General features: G+C 37.1%; 2 protein-coding genes across 4 annotated transcripts in view; both read left to right on the top strand.

Annotated features, from left to right (window-relative positions):
• The first annotated feature begins 2,064 nt into the window (after window positions 1-2,064).
• Window positions 2,065-26,248, top strand: part of LOC117321797 (sushi, von Willebrand factor type A, EGF and pentraxin domain-containing protein 1-like) — a 157,721-nt gene continuing 133,537 nt past the window's right edge. Inside the window, exon 1 of one of the 2 annotated variants that reach the window (XM_033876375.1) lies at window positions 2,065-2,215. In XM_033876375.1, coding sequence (XP_033732266.1) covers window positions 2,123-2,215 — 93 coding nt within the window. In that variant the 5' untranslated portion in view covers window positions 2,065-2,122. The remainder of the gene's footprint in view (window positions 2,216-26,248) is intronic. The other variant, XM_033876389.1, reaches the window with a different exon arrangement.
• Window positions 12,212-23,119, top strand: LOC117321871 (dihydroorotate dehydrogenase (quinone), mitochondrial-like). 2 transcript variants are annotated; one of them, XM_033876478.1, is made up of 3 exons: window positions 12,212-12,313; window positions 15,101-15,563; window positions 22,328-23,119. In XM_033876478.1, exons 2-3 carry the CDS (start codon window positions 15,124-15,126, stop codon window positions 23,076-23,078), a joined length of 1,191 nt encoding a protein of 396 aa, XP_033732369.1. In that variant the 5' UTR covers window positions 12,212-12,313; window positions 15,101-15,123; the 3' UTR covers window positions 23,079-23,119. The 2 variants fall into 2 exon arrangements, with proteins under 2 accessions (XP_033732369.1, XP_033732377.1); XM_033876486.1 differs by lacking the exon at window positions 12,212-12,313 and adding an exon at window positions 12,739-13,028.

Here is a 26,248-nt window from a genome sequence, read left to right on the forward strand (position 1 = left end):
ACCTGGGTACAGTAGACACCTGGGTACAGTAGACACCAGGGTACAGTAGACACCTGGGTACAGTAGGGTACAGTAGACACCTGGGTACAGTAGACACCTGGGTACATTAGGGTACAGTAGACACCTGGGTACAGTAGGGTACAGTAGACACCTGGGTACAGTAGGGTACAGTAGACACCTGGGTACAGTAGACACCTGGGTACAGTAGCTCCTGCAGAATGACTTCTTACCACGTAGGATTCACCCGTACTATCTTCACAACCTCCTGAAGTTTGAAAATTGGTTTAGGTTTGCTTTGTTTAAAACAAGTATATATCACTTGGCAGAGAGAGCAGGTAAAGAACATAAGTGTTTTTGCAATCTGTAAGGTTCTGTAAGGTTGTCGATGGACTTTCTCTTGGATCATTGGTCCGCTAACTCGGTCCACTCGTGGTTGGTGGTAACTGCATAAGTATAGTGGAGCATATATAGAGGGAGATTGATAGTTCGAGCCCCAGCGCAGGCAATATCTATCTTCTCTTCTCTTTCCTATAACAATACCTCAAACTATTGTTAATAGTTAACATAATAGCAGCTTTGGCCTTCACAGCACATTCCCCATCGGTTTATATTGTAGTAATATGTGGGTCCAATTGGCCGCGAAGGGGCGCAACTCCTGAATGTTTCGAACGATATTGTAATGGTGTCCTGAAACCTGATGTTCAGTATTAAAGCTACTTTTTTAGCTCTCTGGACGGAGTCCAGGAGAGCTTACGCAGTCATTCTCATGTTTTTGCCGGAAGTAGAATTATTAAAATTTTGTGGACAGAGGATATCAGAAACAGTGGGACTGTCGGAATGGATTTCAAGACACATGATTGGGGTCGACACGAACTAGATTTGACAAGAAATTTGAGTTGTTAAATGTTTTCATTTTCGAGTAATCGTCAATTTACGGTGTCATTTTGGACATATTCGGTGTCACAGGGACATGCCGAACGTTATGAGGCAAAGTTCCTATATCAACCCACTGTAATGTGTATATAGTAATGTGCTGCAACACACGTATCCCTGTGCCGCTGCAAAAAAAATGCTGCTATGCGTGTTACTTTATACACATTATGTCGTCTGCTACAGTGTACAGAGTGTCTCGCGAGGTATACGTATACGTCCCTGGCAAACACACTGATATGAAACATTACTATGTGAACGGATTTTGACAATATTTCGTCATGTTATGAAGAAATGTCCATAGTTTCTTTTCATAATATTTATTTATTTTTCCGTTGAGTATTTATGGAGCAATACGGAATTGTCTACACTGATAATTTCCGTGTGACGCCATTTCTCTATATGACGTTACTAAAATAACGTCAAAATGGCGTTCAAAAAATTAGGTATTGTAAAAAAAATATATGATTTCTCTAGTCATATACATCGGAAAACAGTGAAAATATTATGAGATGAAACAGGAAACAATTCTCTATAAGAGTACAAAATTTCATTTAAAACGATCAATACACAAAGTCAGGAAAATTCATTGAAAAAGTTAAAAATACAAAGAATATATAGCAAAATTAAAAAAAAAAAAAAAAAACTAAAATTGGCACGTTACTGTATCAACGTCCAGAGAGCTACGAGGCCCTTGGCCTCTTGTTTTTATAGATCCCATCTCTCATTACAGACACGAGTAAATTTAAAACATGGATTCTATACAATATATTGGTCTCTGCTTTAAACTGTCTGAGTATCCAGAGACTGTTCCGTGACTGTCCAATCCACGGTGTCGTCTTAGTTGGACTGTATATGAATAAATATATAAATACAACCAAATTGCACACATAAAACACACGTCAGTCGATACAAATACTACCTACACGCCTGACACCGGTACATGTAAAACACCGTTAATTATAGATGTTAATCGGCGTGTACAATCTTATTGTCACATTGTATTTAGTCGGGCGCACTCGATCTGTCGCGTCAGGGAAGTACCGCTCCTGGGATCCGCCCTACTCATACCGTTAGTGGATTACTCGTCATGGTAAACTGACTTTAAGCAATCAATTTGCACCTGCATTCACGTATACACTCTTACCTGTGCATGTGACAGTGATTGGTGTGTTATAATTAACATGTCAGTATGTCTGTCTCCATCGTCTGCCCCTCATATGTTGCTTTCCTATTAGTTGTGATCTTTGGAGATATCCATGCTGCTTTCCCGAGCCACACGGGGGTAAGTAGAGAACGCTTATAATATCGATATTGTTATTTGATAACGATTTCTAGAATATAAAATTCATCTTACAATATTAATGCTGAAATGTTAGGTTTGTATCGTCGATATGTCAAAGGACTTCACCGAGACCACTTCACCTCCCCGCCTCAAACACTTCACTAAGACCACTTCACCTCCCCGCCTCAAACATTTCACTAAGACCACTTCACCTCCCCGCCTCAAACACTTCAATGAGACCACTTCACCTCCCCGCCTCAAACACTTCACCGAGACCACTTCACCTCCCCGCCTCAAACACTTCACCGAGACCACTTCACCTCCCCGCCTCAAACACTTCACTAAGACCACTTCACCTCCCCGCCTCTCTCTGGGCCTCAGCCCATAACAGGAGATACACCCCTAACATGAGAATGCCCTCCGCGCCTTACCCTGGCCCTAACTCTGTGGATAATCCTGAAATTCTGACGGCCCCAACCTTGACAAGGAATTCCACCCAGCACATAGCGAAATACCGATCCTGGGCACGCCTTAGAATAGTCGGCTCTTTATCTTCTGAGCCACTCAAATAATGAACAAAAATGAAGAACAAACTGCTACACACGATTCTGACTTTATAAGCAAGTTGTAACATGGAGTTGGCCATGGGCTCATTTAAAATGAATCGCCGACTTCCGGGTTGGTTTTTTTTTGACAGAAGAATTATTGGTATTTTACAAGTTCGATTAAACCTGCGACTAGTGGCCTCCTGTTTCACACTGTAAGCGTGACTGGGTGAAAAATTATTACAGAAGTAGGATTTGTCGCCAAACACTGCGACATGTATACAGATCATACAGTTGGTTTGACCAAAGAAATATACATTTTGACATCAATTTTTACTTATTATCGTGATGATGGAAGGCCAAGGCTTCATAGATGGGCAATGTGTCCAAACGACGACATACCAAAACCCGTAGGGCCAAAGGAACCGTCACACTCTGGAATGGCATCAGATTAAAATGAACACAAAATAATTTTACTGTGTACCAAATACACGTTCGCAAACAGAGGTGTTATAGGTAAAGGTGTGTAATATATCACAGGTAAACGAGACGATGGATCGATGTAACACGTGTGTTGATTGGTCTTTGTATGTGACACGCAAAACAAACAGTCTTCCCCGTACCTGTCAGCACAAACAAGTATTTCTGTAGTTCTCTTACGGCAGCTGCTAAATAATTCATACAGATCGCTAACGATTTAGACATATGATTAGGCAAATTGTGTCATGGGATGAGCCTGTAAAATGAATGTTTTTTCATCCTTGACCGTAGGTGTATGTATTATTACACTGTGATAAACATCACTGTTTGTCTTCCTTATGATGGAGTATATAGGACTATGACATTGTCGTTACACTTGATGTTTGACGTCATCACACATTGAGGTTAAAATAACTGGAGCCGTCACAAACATGCATACAAAGTTACTATTAACAGCCGTTAATACATATTAAGTGCAGTATTACTATAAATAGTCATCACATACATTACATGAACAACGTTACTATAAATAGCCATCACACACACATGTATGTAATAATCGGTTGAGCGTAAGCCACAGGTCTCGGGTTCGATCCCTAGCGGAGGCAGTGGTTTAAATATAATTAATCATGCGCTCTGTTACATTGGCGCCCACCTAGGGACCAGGGGAAAATACTCTGGATTGCTCCACAAGCATCGCTGTTACTCCAAGAAAAAACTCGAGGACGAGTTCCTTCCTGGAAGGGGAGTATGTAACCCTGGTTGAGGAGACAGTTATTTGAGGAGAGAGTTTCTAGTTTGAGGAGAGTGTTATTGAGTTGAGGAGAGAGTTACTAAGTTGAGGAGAGAGTAACTAAGTTGAGGAGAGAGTTGCTAAGTTGAGGAGAGAGTTACTAAGTTGAGGAGAGAGTTACTAAGTTAAGAGAGAGTTACTAGGTTGAGGAGAGAGTCACTAAGTTTAGGAGAGAGTTACTAAGTTGAGGTGAGAGTTGCTAAGTTGAGGAGAGAGTTACTAAGTTGAGGAGAGAGTTACTAAATTGAGGAGAGGGTTACTAAATTGAGGATAGAGTTACTAAGTTGAGAAGAGAATTACTAAGTTGAGGAGAGAGTAACTAAGTTGAGGAGAGAGTTACTAAGTTGAGGAGAGGGTTACTAAATTTAGGATAGAGTTACTAAGCTGAGGAGAGAGTTACTAAGTTGAGGAGAGAGTAACTAATTTGAGGAGAGAGTTACTAAGTTGAGAAGAGAGTTACTAAGTTGAGGAGCGAGTTACTAAGTTGAGGAGAGAGTAACTAAGTGTAGGAGAGATTTACTAAGTTGGGGAGAGAGTTACTAAGTTGAGGTGAGAGTTGCTAAGTTGAGGAGAGAGTTACTAAGTTGAGGAGAGAGTTACTAAGTTGAGGAGAGGGTTACTAAATTAAGGATAGAGTTACTTAGTTAAGGAGAGAGTTACTAAGTTGAGGAGAGAGTAGCAAATTTGAGGAGAGAAATACTAAGTTGAGGAGAGAGTTGCTAAGTTGAGGAGAGAGCTACTAAGTTGAGGAGAGGGTTACTAAATTGAGGATAGAGTTACTAAGTTGAGGAGAGAGTTACTAAGCTGAGGAGGGAGTTACTAAGTTGAAGAGAGAGTAACTAAGTTGAGGAGAGAGTTGCTTAGTTGAGGAGGGAGTTACTAAGTTGAGGAGAGAGTTACTAAGTTGAGGAGAGAGTTACTAAGTTAAGAGAGAGTTACTAGGTTGAGGAGAGAGTCACTAAGTTTAGGAGAGAGTTACTAAGTTGAGGTGAGAGTTGCTAAGTTGAGGAGAGAGTTACTAAGTTGAGGAGAGAGTTACTAAATTGAGGAGAGGGTTACTAAATTGAGGATAGAGTTACTAAGTTGAGAAGAGAATTACTAAGTTGAGGAGAGAGTAACTAAGTTGAGGAGAGAGTTACTAAGTTGAGGAGAGGGTTACTAAATTTAGGATAGAGTTACTAAGCTGAGGAGAGAGTTACTAAGTTGAGGAGAGAGTAACTAATTTGAGGAGAGAGTTACTAAGTTGAGAAGAGAGTTACTAAGTTGAGGAGCGAGTTACTAAGTTGAGGAGAGAGTAACTAAGTGTAGGAGAGATTTACTAAGTTGAGGAGAGAGTTACTAAGTTGAGGAGAGAGTTGCTAAGTTGAGGAGAGAGTTACTAAGTTGAGGAGAGAGTTACTAAGTTGAGGAGAGGGTTACTAAATTAAGGATAGAGTTACTTAGTTGAGGAGAGAGTTACTAAGTTGAGGAGAGTAACTAAGTGTAGGAGAGAGTTACTAAGTTGAGGAGAGAGTAACAAATTTGAGGAGAGAAATACTAAGTTGAGGAGAGAGTTGCTAAGTTGAGGAGAGAGCTACTAAGTTGAGGAGAGGGTTACTAAATTGAGGATAGAGTTACTAAGTTGAGGAGAGAGTTACTAAGCTGAGGAGGGAGTTACTAAGTTGAAGAGAGAGTAACTAAGTTGAGGAGAGAGTTGCTAAGTTGAGGAGGGAGTTACTAAGTTGAGGAGAGGGTAACTAAGTTGAGGAGAGAGTTACTAAGTTGAGAAGAGAGTTACTAAGTTGAGGAGCGAGTTACTAAGTTGAGGAGAGAGTAACTAAGTGTAGGAGAGAGTTACTAAGTTGAGGAGAGAGTAACAAATTTGAGGAGAGAAATACTAAGTTGAGGAGAGAGTTGCTAAGTTGAGGAGAGAGTAGCTAAGTTGAGGAGAGAGTTACTAAGTTGAGGAGAGAGCTACTAAGTTGAAGAGAGAGTTGCTAAGTTGAGGAGAGAGTTGCTTAGTTGAGGAGAGAGTTACTAAGTTGAGGAGAGAGTTGCTAAGTTGAGGAGAGAGTTACTAAGTGGAGGAGAGAGTTACTAAGTTGAAGAGAGAGTTACTAAGTTGAAAGAGAGAGTTACTAAATTCACAAAACTTGTGTTCGGTCCTGATTGCCCTTGTTAAAGACAATAAAAATACATGTATGTTTAAGCAACTAAAAACTCTGAGATGACATTTTGTGTATTCTTATCAATGTTTATTTTATAAAAAATGTCTTTCATGGACTTAACAATTGTGTTGTGCTAAAATGAAACGTAACTTCCTGGTTGGAGCAATCCCCACCTTTCGTATTAATGGCAGGTAGTTCTGAATATATTAGCGAAATTTGATAGGTTAAGTTATAACGACGGTATGGTACAATATAGGTACAGCATCCTAACAAACAGACGTTATCTGGATGTGTATTTCTGAAAATAGATTATTGGTCACGAAGTAATAACGACAGTAAAGTAACAAATCTTCATAGCACTGTGTTGTACACGCCAGGGAAGGTACACATACACTGTAACCAACGTACAGACCTGTGTTGTACACGCCAGGGAAAGGTACACATAGACTGTAACTAACGTACAGACCTGTGTTGTACACGCCAGGGAAAGGTACACATAGACTGTAACCAACGTACAGACCTGTGTTGTACACGCCAGGGAAAGGTACACATAGACTGTAACCAACGTACAGACCTGTGTTGTACACGCCAGGGAAAGGTACACATAGACTGTAACCAACGTACAGACCTGTGTTGTACACGCCAGGGAAAGGTACACATAGACTGTAACCAACGTACAGACCTGTGTTGTACACGCCATGGAAGGTTCAAACACACATAGACTGTACCTAATTATCGGGCCCCTGTGTTGTACACGCCAGGAAAGGTCCAAATACACATAGACTGTACCTAATTATCGGGCCCCTGTGTTGTACATGCTAAGGAAGGTCCAAACACACATAGACTGTAACCAATTATCGGGCCCCTGTGTTGTACATGCTAAGGAAGGTCCAAATACACTTAGACTGTAACCAATCATCATGCCCCTGTTATGCAAACTACGGTGGGTCCAAACACACACAGATTGTTACCAATTATCAGGCCTCTGTAATGCATCCGCTAGGGAAGGTCCAGATACATAGATAATTTAACCAATTATCATGCCCCTGTGCTGTTCACATCAGGAAAAGTCCAAATACACATAGACTAACCAATTATCATGCCCCTGTGCTGTTCACATCAGGAAAAGTCCAAATACACATAGACTAACCAATTATCATGCCCCTGTGCTGTTCACATCAGGAAAAGTCCAAATACACATAGACTAACCAATTATCATGCCCCTGTGCTGAACTGCACTACCAGTGTTCTAGGTGTAAGGATTTTCTACACTGAATATATGTATAATGTTTTCTGTAAATAACCATGACCTACATGTTTATACAATATTACTATATATAACCGTGACATACATGTTTATACAATATTACTATATATAACCGTGACATACATGTTTATACAATATTACTATATATAACCGTGACATACATGTTTATATAATATTACTATATATAACCGTGACATACATGTTTATACAATATTACTATATATAACCGTGACATACATGTTTATATAATATTACTATATATAACCGTGATATACATGTTTATAAATGTTACTATAAATAACCATGACATACATGTTTATCAATGTTACTATAAATAACCATGACATACATGTTTATAAATGTTACTATAAATAACAATGACATACATGTTTATACAATGTTACTATAAATAACCATGACATACATGTTTATACAATGTTACTATAAATAACTATCACATACATGTTAATAAATGTTACTATAAATAACAATGACATACATGTTTATACAATGTTACTATAAATAACCATGACATACATGTTTATAAATGTTACTATAAATAACTATCACATACATGTTTATACAATGCTACCGTAAATAACCATGAAATACATGTTTATACAATGTTACTATCAATAACCATGACATACATGTTTATACAGTGTTACTTTAAATAACTATCACATACATTTTTATATAATGTTACTATCAATAACCATGACATAATGTTTATACAATGTTACTATAAATAACCATGACATCCATGTTTATACAAGGTTACTATAAATAACCATGACATGCATGTTTATACAATGTTACTATAAATAACCATCACATACATGTTTATATAATGTTACTATAAATAACCATGACATGCATGTTTATACAATGTTACTATAAATAACCATCACATACATGTTTATATAATGTTACTATAAATAACCATGACATACATGTTTATACAATGTTACTATAAATAACCATGGCATACATGTATACAATGTTACTATAAATAACCATGACATACATGTATACAATGTTACTATAAATAACCATGACATACATGTATACACGTTACTATAAATAACCATGACATACATGTTTATACAATGTTACTATAAATAACTATCACATACATGTTTATATAATGTTACTATAAATAACCATGACATAATGTTTATACAATGTTACTATAAATAACCATGACATGCATGTTTATACAATGTTACTATAAATAACCACGACATACATGTTTATACAAGGTTATTATAAATAACCATCACATACATGTTTATATAATGTTACTATAAATAACCATGACATACATGTTTATACAATGTTACTATAAATAACCATGACATACATGTATACAATGTTACTATAAATAACCATGACATACATGTATACAATGTTACTATAAATAACCATGACATACATGTATACAACGTTACTATAAATAACCATGACATAAATGTTTATACAATGTTACTATAAATAACTATCACATACATGTTTATATAATGTTACTATAAATAACCATGACATAATGTTTATACAATGTTACTATAAATAAACATGACATGCATGTTTATACAATGTTACTATAAATAACCACGACATACATGTTTATACAAGGTTACTGTACATGTTTATACAATGTTACTATAAATAACCATGACATACGTGTTTATACAATGTTACTATAAATAACCACGACATACATGTTTATACAAGGTTACTGTACATGTTTATACAATGTTCCTATAAATAACCATGACATACATGTTTATACATTGTTACTATAAATAACCGCGATATACATGTTTATACAAGGTTACTGTACATGTTTATACAATGTTACTATAAATAACCATGACATACGTGTTTATACAATGTTACTATAAATAACCACGACATACATGTTTATACAAGGTTACTGTACATGTTAATACAATGTTACTCTAAATAACCATGACATACATGTTTATACAATGTTACTATAAATAACCATGACATGCATGTTTATACAATGTTACTATAAATAACTATCACATACATGTTTATATAATGTTACTATAAATAACCATGACATACATGTTTATACAATGTTACTATAAATAACCATGACATACATGTATACAATGTTACTATAAATAACCATGACATACATGTATACAATGTTACTATAAATAACCATGACATACATGTATACAATGGTACTATAAATAACAATCACATACATGTTTATACAATGTTACTATAAATAACCATGACATACATGTTTATACAATGTTACTATAAATAACCATGACATACATGTTTATACAATGTTACTATACATGTTTATACAATGTTACTATAAATAACCATGACATACATGTTTATACAATGTTACTATAAATAACCATGACATACATGTTTATACAATGTTACTATACATGTTTATACAATGTTACTATACATGTTTATACAATGTTACTGTACATGTTTATACAATGTTACTATACATGGTTATACAATGTTACTGTACATGTTTATACAATGTATATGCTACTTAGAATGTTCCTATACATGGATGGTCACATTCATATATATTTTCAAACACTCCCATGTCCTGACTACCAAGTCAACTAACATTTGACTTTGATCATGCAGGAAGTGTTGGAACTTGATACTATTGAAATCAAACTAGGACACACGGTACCCGCTGGTGTCTGTTGGTAGCTCAGCTGTAGGCACGCTAGTTGGCGATAGGGAAGACGTACATAATGAATATGTAAAGTATAAGTTGGCATGGAAAGAGTTCTTAAGAAACTGTTATCGTAGCTGTGCTAGCCATTATATTTACATAGTCTGCCTTGTCAGGATAGAACAGACAATTCTGAAACCAAAACTTGTGTTAAAACTGAATGAATTAAAAAAAGGTAAAGGTCTTTGGAAAATGAATATATCAAAATTATAAAAGAATGTACTGCCTGCCTATACATGTATATGTTTATCATCCAGACTTTATAAAGTTCATTCTAGACTGTGATATTCAACTTTCAATAAATGACAAGCTCTTTCTGGAAATACTATTGCTTGAAGTGAGGGGAAAAACAATTTCTTCCTCATCTTATAAGAAAAACAAACAATTTTTTTATAGAAGATCAACTAAAGAAAATAATAAGTGACTTGGGTAATAAACAAGAGGTCAATGTAGAAGAAATAAACATAAAAAAAACAACAAACAAAAAACAGGAATTAGAAGCAATAAGATTACACAAACTTCAAGGGAATCTTGTTAGGTCCAGAGCAAAGTGAATCGAAGAAGGAGAAAAACCCACCAAATATTTGTTTAAATCTTGAAAATAGGAATTATGTTTCTAAAATAATACCAAAATTACAAAAGAATGATGGATTTCTAATTACTGAACAAGATGAAATTTTAAAAGGTGTACTCTCATTCTATAAAACACTATATGGTTTAAATAACAGAGATCTTGACGTAGACGATAACATTGTAAATTATTGATCAGGATGTGAGTATGCAACTTGTTAGAAAATTCATTGAGAAACACACTGCTCTTCACAGAGTATTATTCCCGTACATATTCACGAATATAAAAAAAATTAGATACAAAAGGGGTAAGAATAGTTCCAACAGGAAGAATAAAGTGGGGACATGTTGTAGCAGAATTTGATAACAAAACATAGAAAAATATTTTCATTACCGTTCCAGGTAAATAAAAACACAAAATTAATATTGTTTAAGTTTCGTGTGAATCATTTCATATTAACAACAAACAGAATGTTATTTAAAGCAAATCGTTTCCCAACGTCTAACCTTTATGTATATTATGTTTTAAAGAAAGAGAAACACTTATTCATAGTATATGGGAATGTCAAGAAGTTCAAAAACTACATACAATCTGGGATAATTATCAAACACAGAAATATTTATCTAGAAAAAAAGGTCGGACTGAGTCTGAAAAAAAATGAGAGAGAATGGGGAAAATACACGTGTTTACTTTAACTTGCCATTAGACTTAACTTATAATTACTCCACAATAATATCCTGATCTACCCATTTCCCTTGATATTTAACTTGAAACAGATACAAGTTACATGAAGCTTTACATGATATATGATCTATATACATTTGATTGATGCTACCCCTCCCCATTTCTCTGTACCCTCTATTTTCTCCTTCACATGTATACATTTGTATATAATATATATATTAGAGTAAGATCTATGAATAGTTATGTATGACTGTATGTGCATGTTTTCTGTATCAGAAAATTAGAAGAATTAAATGGTACCGATAATAGAATTACCTCTCACTACAGGAAGAGGAAAGAAATATGGTAAGGTGAGGCAACCTCGCCAGTCAATACATTGTCTGGAATCTATACTGTAGTTTGGAGGTAAACTGTACAACATATATGTCCATTCTAAACGATAATAATACTAAAGTTATATAGAATTCCCTATGTATCTTAATCTCTAGGGCATGAGTGTTCGGTTTGTTGAATGGACCCCCCCCCCCCCCCCCCCCCCCCCATCCCCCCCCCCCCCCCCCCTCCTGTGTGAGGGCAACTCATTGTGTGTTTTATAACCTTAAAATTAAAACAAAATCCTGTGCCTTTTCTTCATAATTGACGTCATTCATTCATCAGGCAAAATACAATCTGGCCACTGTTAAAGTTGTCTTCAATCATACGAAATGTGATACATAAGATTTGCAATCAGTCACCATTTCATATCATATTTATGCAGAAGCGTGACGTCGCCTGGCTGGAACTGAAATTTTCGTGATATTTTGCTTCCGGAATCCGTGTTCGTTTTACACTTAGACAGCCATGTTGGTGCGTTGTATAACAGGTGAGTACCAGTGTTTGTGTACGTGCTCGGGACATATATATGTGTGTCTTGTGTGTAACTTAATGGCAATTTTATACATTACATGTCGTGATAGTTAGTCATTTACTACAAAACGACTCGGCACATTGATACGTTAGACCTAAATCCCACACCGTCTTACTCGGCCTGAATCCCACACCGTCTTACTCGGCCTGCACTGTAACTTAACGTTAGCTTAGTCTATCAAATCCGGACTACTGTGACCTTGTGCATTCACAGACAGTTTGTATGGTCTAGATTGCTATTTATGTCCTATTGTCGCTGTAATTTACATAGAGTGTGGTAAGTATCTTAACCCCAAACCACGTCTTTACTGTTTTGATATTTTTAACCCGAAGAATGGAATCAGAGTGATCTCCCTTGTTGAGATAACCAACACTGGTAGCCTATAGGCACAGGGGCTCGGTTTTAGAATTATGAGTAACATATGACATCAACACAATAAATTAAGTATTCATATACATTCTAAAACCTTATGAAAATCGGGGTTATTCCTATATGAGATTTAAGAATATATATGAATACTTAATTTATAGTGATGTGGTTGTAAACTGATGTCATATGTTACTCAGAAATCGGAACAGAGCCCCTGTGAGGGCGTGAGCGACCCTTACGGTGGACATGTTTAAAAAAAAAAAATACTTGTGCCGAGAATGATTTGAGAAATAACAAAACGGTTTGTAAACAATGATGAACTCCTCCACTAATGTTTTAATTTATTATATTTGTTAAGGTTCATGTAAATAGTAAATCAAGTGATATCTATCCAGATTAAAATCACAATTCTGTTGCAATTAAACATAAGTAATTTGATCAATTGTTAATATGTGTCATGGCTATCCATGGGTCTTGAGGATAGCTCCTTTACATTTATGAATTTTCTTAATTTCTTCATGAACATTTTCATGAAATTCATGAACTTAAAACTTCATGAATAATTTCTTAAAGTTATGTTCATAGAGATTCATGAATTATGTAAGGAAGTTTTTCATTCATAAAATCATCATAGTTTATGAATATGTCCATAAACTTTTCCATTCATGACAATTCATGAATGTTATTAAGAATATTCATGAACTTAAAACTATGATCAATACTTGTGAATGAAATATTTCATAAACATTATAAAGTATTCAAATGAAATATTTCATAAACATTATAAAGCTTTCATGAATCCTTTAATCAAGATTTTCATTCATGAAATCGTCAAAGTTCGAATGTTCATGAACTTTTCAATTCATGAAAATTCATGAACATTATTAAGAATATTCATGAATCCCCAAAAAGATTTCTTTTCGATTCATAAACATTCATGAGTTAACCATGAACTGTAACAATAAATGTGTACACATATATACATTTCACCACTTAATTTCATCAAAGTTCATCATGAACTGGATGCTTGACAATATCCTCATAGTCCTTCCATTAAAAGTTGCATACAAATTGATCCTTGACATTCTTCCAAATTCATTATCAGCTGTTCCTACTATTTCATTCATTGTGATGAATTTTAATAAATATCATCTATGCATAAAAATTCATGATTAGTTCATAATCACATTCTAATGAACAATCATGAATGTTATTGAATTTGTGAAATTATTCATAAAAGTTCATGAAGAGTTCATGAGAGGTATTTGATGAATATTCATGATCATTTTTTCATGAATCAAAAACTACCATTATTCTTAAGTCCATGAATGATTCATGAACATTCATGAACTCATGAATACCATTTTGCAGAGGTAGATTCTACAAGATTTAATGTGTAGGTTCCCCTTGTTTTTAGGTCATCTGACGCGTCAGGATGACCAATAGTCATCGTGCTTCGTCCATTATTGTATGCCGTCCGCCGTGCGTAAACTTTTTACATTTCAAACTTCTCAAGTTCCACTGGTAGGATTGAGTTGAAACTTGCCTGGTAGCCATCTTGAAAAACACATTTTAGATTTTTTCCCTTGTGCCAATGAACTGGAAATTGGTGAGGATGTTAATTAAGGAAATGGTGCCAACAAAGTGTTATTATTTTTTTCGGCCAGCCACTTTGTAACATGACAGATCGCACAATCATGGTTATCCTGAACATCATCAATATTACACTTCTTCTAATGTTCCAACAGTGGAATGTAGCTCTAACTTACCAGAAATGATCCTGAGATGGTCCTGACCAAGTGTTGTTATTTTTCTGGTCGGTCTGAAATCTAAGATGGCCACCATGGCTAACAGTGCCACTATACTTGCTTTAGAGTCAGATGCCCATGAGCTTCTTGTTAGTGATTTTTTTTCAAATGAGAATCATTTTATGAACTTGTTTCAGGATTAAAGAAATTTAAAGAATATTTTTTGTTTATGACTTAGATTGCTTTGAGTAATCCAATATGTCAAAGTTAAACAAATATAAGAAAACCAATTTTTCAAAGTTTCGGTCAAAAGTGTCCTATGCTCTTATAAGTTGTTTCGTGTTAGGGATATTTTAAATAGAAATATTCTTACTATGTCTGCAATTAAGGGGGTCTGGAAATATTCTGGTCATGATAGGAAGCAACATTGGATACATATTAATGTCAAGACCATAATGTTAGAATAGGTTTTATTGGTCAGTGAAACTGAATAAAGAAGCTATCTTGTCCATGTACTGCGTGCCAACTTGTTTAACAAATAGAGCTGATTCCCAGCCAGCACTTTTGTCAAACTTATGATTAATAAATCTATAATTAATAATTTGATACATTTGTCATTTTATAGGACTACAGATTATATGAGACAAGATGAAACCACGTACAACCTTTTCATTTGCTAAGTACATGAAGCAGTTGGGCATCGTGATGGTCGGTGGTACCATAGCTTTTGTCGGCATTGAGACATTATCAGGAGGCGAGAAATTTTACAGACAAGTATTGATGCCGTCTCTTCATGTTCTCGATGCCGAGACTGCCCACAGACTTGCCGTAAAAGCAGCCAAGTACAAGATGGTTCCCCGACAATGGAAACCTGATCCACCCTCTCTCAGTACCACCGTGTTTGGCCGAAAATTCAACAATCCTGTGGGCATGGCAGCAGGGTTTGACAAGGATGGGGAGGCTGTGGAGGGCCTCTTCGCTATGGGCTTTGGTTTTGTGGAGGTCGGAAGTGTAACACCCAAACCACAACCTGGTAATCCTCGACCACGTGTGTTCCGTCTTCCCCAAGACAAAGCAATCATCAATAGGTACTATATTTGTTAAAATTAAGTCATACCAACATTCTATATTTTTTATCATTGACACAAGTTCTCTTGTAAATCATGACTCAGATGGACTAGTGAGAGCACCTGTGTCCAGATAATTTATGTACACTAGTCAAAATCAATACACAACACATTTATCACTTCTGACACCTCGTTATAATGTAAATTACTAGATTAAGTGGATGTTTGTGTAATGACTGGAGGATTATTGATAAATATTTTTGTCTGGTACCAGTAAATATATGTACTGTAATAAAAAGCAGTGTTTAAACATATAACTTACATCATTCAACTATATTAACTTTGAAAACTTAAAGAAAAATACACACATCTCCTGGTGACATTAAATGAGTACATGTCATTGTAAGACACACATCTCGTGGTGACATTAAATATGTACATGTCACTGTAAGACACATCTCGTGGTGACATTAAATATGTACATGTCACTGTAAGACACACATCTCGTGGTGACATTAAATATGTACATGTCACTGTAAGACACACATCTCGTGGTGACATTAAATATGTACATGTCACTGTAAGACACACATCTCGTGGTGACATTAAATGTGTACATGTCACTGTAAGACACACATCTCGTGGTGACATTAAATATGTACATGTCACTGTAAGACACACATCTCGTGGTGACATTAAATGTGTACATGTCATTGTAAGACACACATCTCGTGGTGACATTAAATATGTACATGTCACTGTAAGACACACATCTCGTGGTGACATTAAATATGTACATGTCACTGTAAGACACACATCTCGTGGTGACATTAAATATGTACATGTCACTGTAAGACACACATCTCGTGGTGACATTAAATGTGTACATGTCACTGTAAGACACACATCTCGTGGTGACATTAAATGTGTACATGTCACTGTAAGACACACATCTCGTGGTGACATTAAATATGTACATGTCACTGTAAGACACACATCTCGTGGTGACATTAAATGTGTACATGTCACTGTAAGACACATCTCGTGGTGACATTAAATATGTACATGTCACTGTAAGACACATCTCGTGGTGACATTAAATATGTACATGTCACTGTAAGACACATCTCATGGTGACATTAAATATGTACATGTCACTGTAAGACACACATCTCGTGGTGACATTAAATATGTACATGTCACTGTAAGACACACATCTCATGGTGACATTAAATATGTACATGTCACTGTAAGACACACATCTCGTGGTGACATTAAATATGTACATGTCACTGTAAGACACACATCTCATGGTGACATTAAATACGTACATGTCACTGTAAGACACACATCTCGTGGTGACATTAAATATTTACATGTCACTGTAAGACACACATCTCGTGGTGACATTAAATATGTACATGTCACTGTAAGACACACATCTCGTGGTGACATTAAATGTGTACATGTCACTGTAAGACACACATCTCATGGTGACATTAAATACGTACATGTCACTGTAAGACACAAATCTCGTGGTGACATTAAATGTTTACATGTCACTGTAAGACACACATCTCGTGGTGACATTAAATATGTACATGTCACTGTAAGACACACATCTCGTGGTGACATTAAATGTGTACATGTCACTGTAAGACACACATCTCGTGGTGACATTAAATATGTACATGTCACAGTAAGACACACATCTCGTGGTGACATTAAATATGTACATGTCACTGTAAGACACATCTCCTGGTGACATTAAATATGTACATGTCACTGTAAGACACACATCTCGTGGTGACATTAAATATGTACATGTCACTGTAAGACACACATTTCGTGGTGACATTAAATATGTACATGTCACTGTAATACACATCTCAGGTGACATTAGATGTGTACATGTCACTGTAAGACACACATCTCGTGGTGACATTAAATATTTACATGTCACTGTAAGACACATCCCGTGGTGACATTAAATATGTACATGTCACTGTAAGACACACATCTCGTGGTGACATTAAATATGTACATATCACTGTAAGACACATCTCATGGTGACATTAAATATGTACATGTCACTGTTAGACACACATCTCGTGGTGACATTAAATATGTACATGTCACTGTAAGACACACATCTCGTGGTGACATTAAATATGTACATGTCACTGTAATACACATCTCAGGTGACATTAGATGTGTACATGTCACTGTAAGACACACATCTCGTGGTGACATTAAATATTTACATGTCACTGTAAGACACATCTCGTGGTGACATTAAATATGTACATGTCACTGTAAGACACACAACTCGTGGTGACATTAAATATGTACATATCACTGTAAGACACATCTCATGGTGACATTAAATATGTACATGTCACTGTAAGACACACATCTCGTGGTGACATTAAATGTGTACATGTCACTGTAAGACACACATCTCGTGGTGACATTAAATATTTACATGTCACTGTAAGACACACATCTCGTGACATTAAATATGTACATGTCACTGTAAGACACATCTCGTGGTGACATTAAATATGTACATGTCACTGTAAGACACACATCTCTTGGTGACATTAAATGTGTACATGTCACTGTAAGACAAGCATCTCGTGGTGACATTAAATGTGTACATGTCACTGTAAGACACACATCTCGTGGTGACATTAAATGTGTACATGTCACTGTAAGACACATCTCGTGGTGACATTAAATGTGTACATGTCACTGTAAGACACACATCTCGTGGTGACATTAAATGTGTACATGTCACTGTAAGACACATCTCGTGGTGACATTAAATATGTACATGTCACTGTAAGACACACATCTCGTGGTGACATTAAATATGTACATGTCACTGTAAGACACATCTCCTGGTGACATTAAATGTGTACATGTCACTGTAAGACACATCTCATGGTGACATTAAATATGTACATGTCACTGTAAGACACACATCTCGTGGTGACATTAAATATGTACATGTCACTGTAAGACACATCTCGTGGTGACATTAAATATGTACATGTCACTGTAAGACACACATCTCGTGGTGACATTAAATATGTACATGTCACTGTAAGACACACATCTCGTGGTGACATTAAATATGTACATGTCACTGTAAGACACACATCTCGTGGTGACATTAAATGTGTACATGTCACTGTAAGACACACATCTCGTGGTGACATTAAATATGTACATGTCACTGTAAGACACACATCTCGTGGTGACATTAAATGTGTACATGTCATTGTAAGACACACATCTCGTGGTGACATTAAATATGTACATGTCACTGTAAGACACACATCTCGTGGTGACATTAAATATGTACATGTCACTGTAAGACACACATCTCGTGGTGACATTAAATATGTACATGTCACTGTAAGACACACATCTCGTGGTGACATTAAATGTGTACATGTCACTGTAAGACACACATCTCGTGGTGACATTAAATGTGTACATGTCACTGTAAGACACACATCTCGTGGTGACATTAAATATGTACATGTCACTGTAAGACACACATCTCGTGGTGACATTAAATGTGTACATGTCACTGTAAGACACATCTCGTGGTGACATTAAATATGTACATGTCACTGTAAGACACATCTCGTGGTGACATTAAATATGTACATGTCACTGTAAGACACATCTCATGGTGACATTAAATATGTACATGTCACTGTAAGACACACATCTCGTGGTGACATTAAATATGTACATGTCACTGTAAGACACACATCTCATGGTGACATTAAATATGTACATGTCACTGTAAGACACACATCTCGTGGTGACATTAAATATTTACATGTCACTGTAAGACACATCTCGTGGTGACATTAAATATGTACATGTCACTGTAAGACACACATCTCGTGGTGACATTAAATATGTACATATCACTGTAAGACACATCTCATGGTGACATTAAATATGTACATGTCACTGTAAGACACACATCTCGTGGTGACATTAAATGTGTACATGTCACTGTAAGACACACATCTCGTGGTGACATTAAATATTTACATGTCACTGTAAGACACACATCTCGTGACATTAAATATGTACATGTCACTGTAAGACACATCTCGTGGTGACATTAAATATGTACATGTCACTGTAAGACACACATCTCTTGGTGACATTAAATGTGTACATGTCACTGTAAGACAAGCATCTCGTGGTGACATTAAATGTGTACATGTCACTGTAAGACACACATCTCGTGGTGACATTAAATGTGTACATGTCACTGTAAGACACATCTCGTGGTGACATTAAATGTGTACATGTCACTGTAAGACACACATCTCGTGGTGACATTAAATGTGTACATGTCACTGTAAGACACATCTCGTGGTGACATTAAATATGTACATGTCACTGTAAGACACACATCTCGTGGTGACATTAAATATGTACATGTCACTGTAAGACACATCTCCTGGTGACATTAAATGTGTACATGTCACTGTAAGACACATCTCATGGTGACATTAAATATGTACATGTCACTGTAAGACACACATCTCGTGGTGACATTAAATATGTACATGTCACTGTAAGACACACATCTCGTGGTGACATGAAATGTGTACATGTCACTGTAAGACACACATCTCGTGGTGACATTAAATATGTACATGTCACTGTAAGACACATCTCATGGTGACATTAAATATGTACATGTCACTGTAAGACACACATCTCGTGGTGACATTAAATATGTACATGTCACTGTAAGACAAACATCTCGTGGTGACATTAAATATGTACATGTCACTGTAAGACACACATCTCGTGGTGACATTAAATATGTACATATCACTGTAAGACACATCTCATGGTGACATTAAATATGTACATGTCACTGTAAGACACACATCTCGTGGTGACATTAAATGTGTACATGTCACTGTAAGACACACATCTCGTGGTGACATTAAATATTTACATGTCACTGTAAGACACACATCTCGTGGTGACATTAAATATGTACATGTCACAGTAAGATACACATCTCGTGGTGACATTAAATATTTACATGTCACTGTAAGACACATCTCATGGTGACATTAAATATTTACATGTCACTGTAAGACACACATCTCGTGGTGACATTAAAATGTACATGTCACTGTAAGACACACATCTCGTGGTGACATTAAATATGTACGTGTCACAGTAAGATACACATCTCGTGGTGACATTAAAATGTACATGTCACTGTAAGACACACATCTCGTGGTGACATTAAATATGTACATGTCACTGTAAGACACATCTCGTGGTGACATTAAAATGTACATGTCACTGTAAGACACACATCTCGTGGTGACATTAAATATGTACATGTCACAGTAAGATACACATCTCGTGGTGACATTAAATATGTACATGTCACTGTAAGACAAACATCTCGTGGTGACATTAAATATGTACATGTCACTGTAAGACACACATCTCGTGGTAACATTAAATATTTACATGTCACAGTAAGACACACATCTCGTGGTGACATTAAATGTACATGTCACTGTAAGACACACATCTCGTGGTGACATTAAATATGTACATGTCACTGTAAGACACACATCTCGTGGTGACATTAAATATGTACATGTCACTGTAAGACACACATCTCGTGGTGACATTAAATATGTACATGTCACTGTAAGACACACATCTCGTGGTGACATTAAATATGTACATGTCACTGTAAGACAAACATCTCATGGTGACATTAAATATGTACATGTCACTGTAAGACACACATCTCGTGGTGACATTAAATGTGTACATGTCACTGTAAGACACATCTCGTGGTGACATTAAATATGTACATGTCACTGTAAGACACACATCTCGTGGTGACATTAAATGTGTACATGTCACTGTAAGACACACATCTCATGGTGACATTAAATATGTACATGTCACTGTAAGACACACATCTCGTGGTGACATTAAATATGTACATGTCACTGTAAGACACACATCTCGTGGTGATATTAAATGTCACTGTAAGACACACATCTCGTGGTGACATTAAATATGTACATGTCACTGTAAGACACACATCTCGTGGTGACATTAAATATGTACATGTCACTGTAAGACACACATCTCATCGTGATATTAAATGTCACTGTAAGACACACATCTCGTGGTGACATTAAATATGTACATGTCACTGTAAGACACACATCTCGTGGTGACATTAAATATGTACATGTCACTGTAAGACACACATCTCGTGGTGACATTAAATATGTACATGTCACTGTAAGACACACATCTCGTGGTGACATTAAATATGTACATGTCACTGTAAGACACACATCTCATGGTGACATTAAATATGTACATGTCACTGTAAGACACACATCTCGTGGTGACATTAAATATGTACATGTCACTGTAAGACACACATCTCATCGTGATATTAAATGTCACTGTAAGACACACATCTCGTGGTGACATTAAATATGTACATGTCACTGTAAGACACACATCTCATGGTGACATTAAATATGTACATGTCACTGTAAGACACACATCTCGTGGTGACATTAAATATGTACATGTCACTAAGACACAAATATTATGGTAACCTCGAATGTTCACATGTCACTGTAGGGGCTGGTATTTCTTTAGATGCGAAGGTAATACTTGATAGAGAACATCGCTGTCTTAACGTATATATAACGTTAGAATTATATGTATCCTAGGTATGGTTTCAACAGTGAAGGGCATGCTGCAGTGCTACAGCGACGTGTCCGGGACAAGGACAGGCCAGGAGCTACAAAGGGGTTGGTGGGAGTAAATCTGGGTAAGAACAAGGAGTCATTATCTCCCATAGGGGACTATGTGGAAGGTGTGAAGCAGTTCGGTAATTTGTCGGACTATCTCGTAGTGAACGTGTCCAGTCCAAACACACCCGGACTCCGGGATATGCAGGGCAGGGAACGCCTGGAACAACTACTGGACCAAGTGGTAGTAGCTAGGAACAGTCTGAAGAGTGACCGGAAACCGCCTATTCTAGTAAAGATCGCGCCTGACCTCACACAGAAGGACAAGGAGGATGTAGCGGCAGTAGTGACAAAGCGAGAGGGCTTTATAGATGGACTAATTGTAAGTAACACAACTGTCTCCCGGCCTTCTAGTTTACAGAGCGAACACAAGGTAGAGACTGGCGGCCTCAGTGGAGCTCCTCTCCGGGCACTAGCGACAGACACTATATCAGACATGTACAAACTGACCAAAGGTAAACTCCCGATCATAGGTGTCGGAGGTATCGCCACCGGTCAAGATGCTTATGACAAAATCCGGGCAGGAGCTAGTTTGGTACAGTTATATAGTGCTTTAATCTACGGCGGACCACCAGTAGTCGGTAAAATTAAAAGGGAACTCGGACAGCTACTAGAGGTGGATGGATTCTCTTCTGTTACAGAGGCTGTGGGTATAGACCACAAAACATGATGCCATTTAAAAATATGATTAATAAAAATAAATATGATGTATGTCGTTTTTTTGTTACTTCCTTGTGGAAGCTGGCATTCCTACACCTTCAACTACTGTATATATTACTCTTACTGTTCTAGTCATCACGTGATTGTATTTGTATTCTTTGTGTTTTGAGAAAGGGTGGGTTGCCTCGAAAATTTGACATTGTCCACACTGTTGGAATTACTTCTTAGCCTCCCGATACCCTGACATGATCATTGTGGAAGTCGTCTATTACATGATGTGAATACCTGGATCGCAATGTAGTTACATACATGGATACGAATTGTAAATACACTGCGATCCAGGTATTCATATCATCTAATAGACGACTTCCACAATGATCATGTCAGGGTATCGGGCCGACCATCACTGCACCATTGAAACGTTCTTTTTTTAGAACGCCGATATGGCACAGTGGTATAAGCTGCAGGTATTTCTGGCTAGGCGATTGGGTGCCGTAGATCGTGAGTTCGAGGCCCGGTCAGGGCACGAGTCAAAAAGTTGTCTTCCTTCATCATTTGTGTTCCTATGTTATATATATAATATATATATATGAAATATGTCCAAGTTGACGAGATATACTTATACGTAGCAACACAACTGTCTCGGTTCTTAAAAAGATGTGGCAAAGCGGTAGATTGGTTGTCGTAGATCGTGAGTTCGAGTCATAAAGTTGTCTTCCTTCCTCAATTGTATTACTATGTTGTATATCAAATAATTAGCACAATGTATCCTATGCACTATGCGTTGGTAATCCAAAGGTAAAGATTTTAATACTGTCGCAGTTGCACTGTGATGAATATCTCCCGAACTGTGAAGTTATTGTTTACTCTGATTTAGGTATTTGAGAAAAACTGGTGCAAGTTTCGTCATTAAAAAGAAATATTAGTTATACAATTGTATATATTTTGGGCCATTTGTTAAGTGTGGAATAAATACGTATTCAGTATATCTTTTTAAAATCAACCGATAAATGCGTGGCAGGTGAGTAGTTAAAAACTGGGATTTAAAATGGCAGATGTATTTGAGATTAGGGTATTTGGACTGCAGCATGCTTATGTGTTGAGTGAATAGGTAAGGTTAGGTTTGTAAGGAGTTCACGGGCAAAATACCACGACACGAAATGAATCTCCTGTTTGATGTATAAATGTAAATCGGACCGCATTGGTACGAGGTATGTGTTTAATGTGAGGTGAAGCCGGGGACTATCAAATAACTTAATTACAAAAAGTGTACAGTACTCTTCATGTAAAACGTACATGACTTTAAATAAACTATTTACACAACTTATAGCGATGATAAAAGTAGCGACAATCGACTTCCGTAATTATACCCGTTGATGTCGTGTTGAATAACCCTTGTAAAAAGCCTCAATGGCGACACGGTATGGAGTCATAAAGTAGTAGTACTTCGTATAAATGTTTATAACCAGAAGTATCTCGGGACGGATTAGTATTAACATCGGAGCAGGTGGTTTCAGATGCAGATTTGAAAATTTTAGGGCTGTTAAACTTGAACTATTAAAGCCTGGCAAAGGGCGCCGGCTATTTGGCTGTTCATAATTCACCCTGTCAAAGCCTACCAAAGGGCGCCGGTTGTTTGGCTGTTCAATTCACACTTGTCAAAGCCTGCCAAAGGGCACCGGGTATTTAGATGTTCAAGCTTACACTAACAAAGCCTGTCAAAAGGCGTCGGCTATTTGGCTGTTCAAAATTCATACTGTCAAAGCCTGTCAAAGGGCGCCGGCTATTTAGCTGTTCAACTTACACTGTCAAAGCTTGTCAAAGGGCGCCGGCTATTTGGCTGTTCAAAATTCATACTGTCAAAGCCTGCCAAAGGACGCCGGTTGTTTGGCTGTTCAACTTACACTGTCAAAGCCTGCCAAAGGACGCCGGCTATTGGGCTGTTAAACTTACAGTCAAAACCTGATAAATGGCGCCGGCTATTTGGCCGTTCTACTTACACAGTCAAAGCCTGCCAAAGGGCGCCGGCTGTTTGGCTGTTCAGCTTACACTGTCAAAGCCTGCCAAAGGGCGCCGGCTGTTTGGCTATTCAATTCACTCTGTCAAAACCTGCCAAAGGACGACGGTCATTTGGCTGTTCAATTCACTCTGTCAAAGCCTGACAAAGGGCGACGGTCATTTGGCTGTTCAAGTCACTCTGTTAAAGCCTGACAAAGCGCGACGGTCATTTGGCTGTTCAATTCACTCTGTCAAAGCCTGACAAAGGGCGACGGTCATTTGGCTGTTTAGTTTAAACATATTTTATTGACATATAATAATGACAAAGGGATTAGTCAGCAAGTTTTTCCAACTTATAGACGACTTCTCCCATATTTGGCTGTTCAATTCACTCTGTCAAAGCCTGACAAAGGGCGACGGTCATTTGGCTGTTCAATTCACATTATCAAAGCCTGACAAAGGGCGACGGTCATTTGGCTGTTCAATTCACATTATCAAAGCCTGACAAAGGGCGACGGTCATTTGGCTGTTCAATTCACTCTGTCAAAGCCTGACAAAGGGCGACGGTCATTTGGCTATTCAATTCACTCTGTCAAAACCTGAAAAAGGGCGACGGCCATTTGGCTGTTCAATTCACATTATCAAAGCCTGACATAGGGCGACGGTCATTTGGCTGTTCAATTCACATTATCAATGCCTGACAAAGGGCGACGGTCATTTGGCTGTTCAATTCACATTATCAAAGCCTGACAAAGGGCGACGGTCATTTGGCTGTTCAATTCACATTATCAAAGCCTGACAAAGGGCGACGGTCATTTGGCTGTTCAATTCACTCTGTCAAAGCCTGACAAAGGGCGACGGTCATTTGGCTGTTCAATTCACACTGTCAAAGCCTGACAAAGGGCGACGGCTGTTCGAGTTATTCCCCCTCTCTTGCATACGTTTTACCAGGTTTGGTGACAACCATCTTCGCTAGCCAAGGCTTCTATCACGTTCCACTCCACGGAGTAATGCACTCTGGGAGATATTAAATCTGGTTATGTATTAGCGTGACTGATACTCCACTGGTTTACATCTAACCAGCGTTTGGTCACATGATTTGTATGACGCACTGCTTTTACTATTCGCTATTTTTATACAAAAAAAAAAAACATTTTTTTTTTTCATACCAACTTCAAGCAT

The sequence above is a fragment of the Pecten maximus genome, chromosome 1 (assembly GCF_902652985.1).
Source record: "Pecten maximus chromosome 1, xPecMax1.1, whole genome shotgun sequence".
In the NCBI taxonomy this organism is placed as follows: domain Eukaryota; kingdom Metazoa; phylum Mollusca; class Bivalvia; order Pectinida; family Pectinidae; genus Pecten; species Pecten maximus.

Excerpts from the sequence above, each read along its gene's own strand:
- LOC117321871 (XM_033876478.1), top strand. The coding sequence starts at position 15,124 with ATGAAACCACGTACAACCTTTTCATTTGCTAAGTACATGAAGCAGTTG. Across the intron at positions 15,564-22,327 it reads GACAAAGCAATCATCAATAG|GTATGGTTTCAACAGTGAAG; the intron begins GTACTATATTTG and ends TATGTATCCTAG.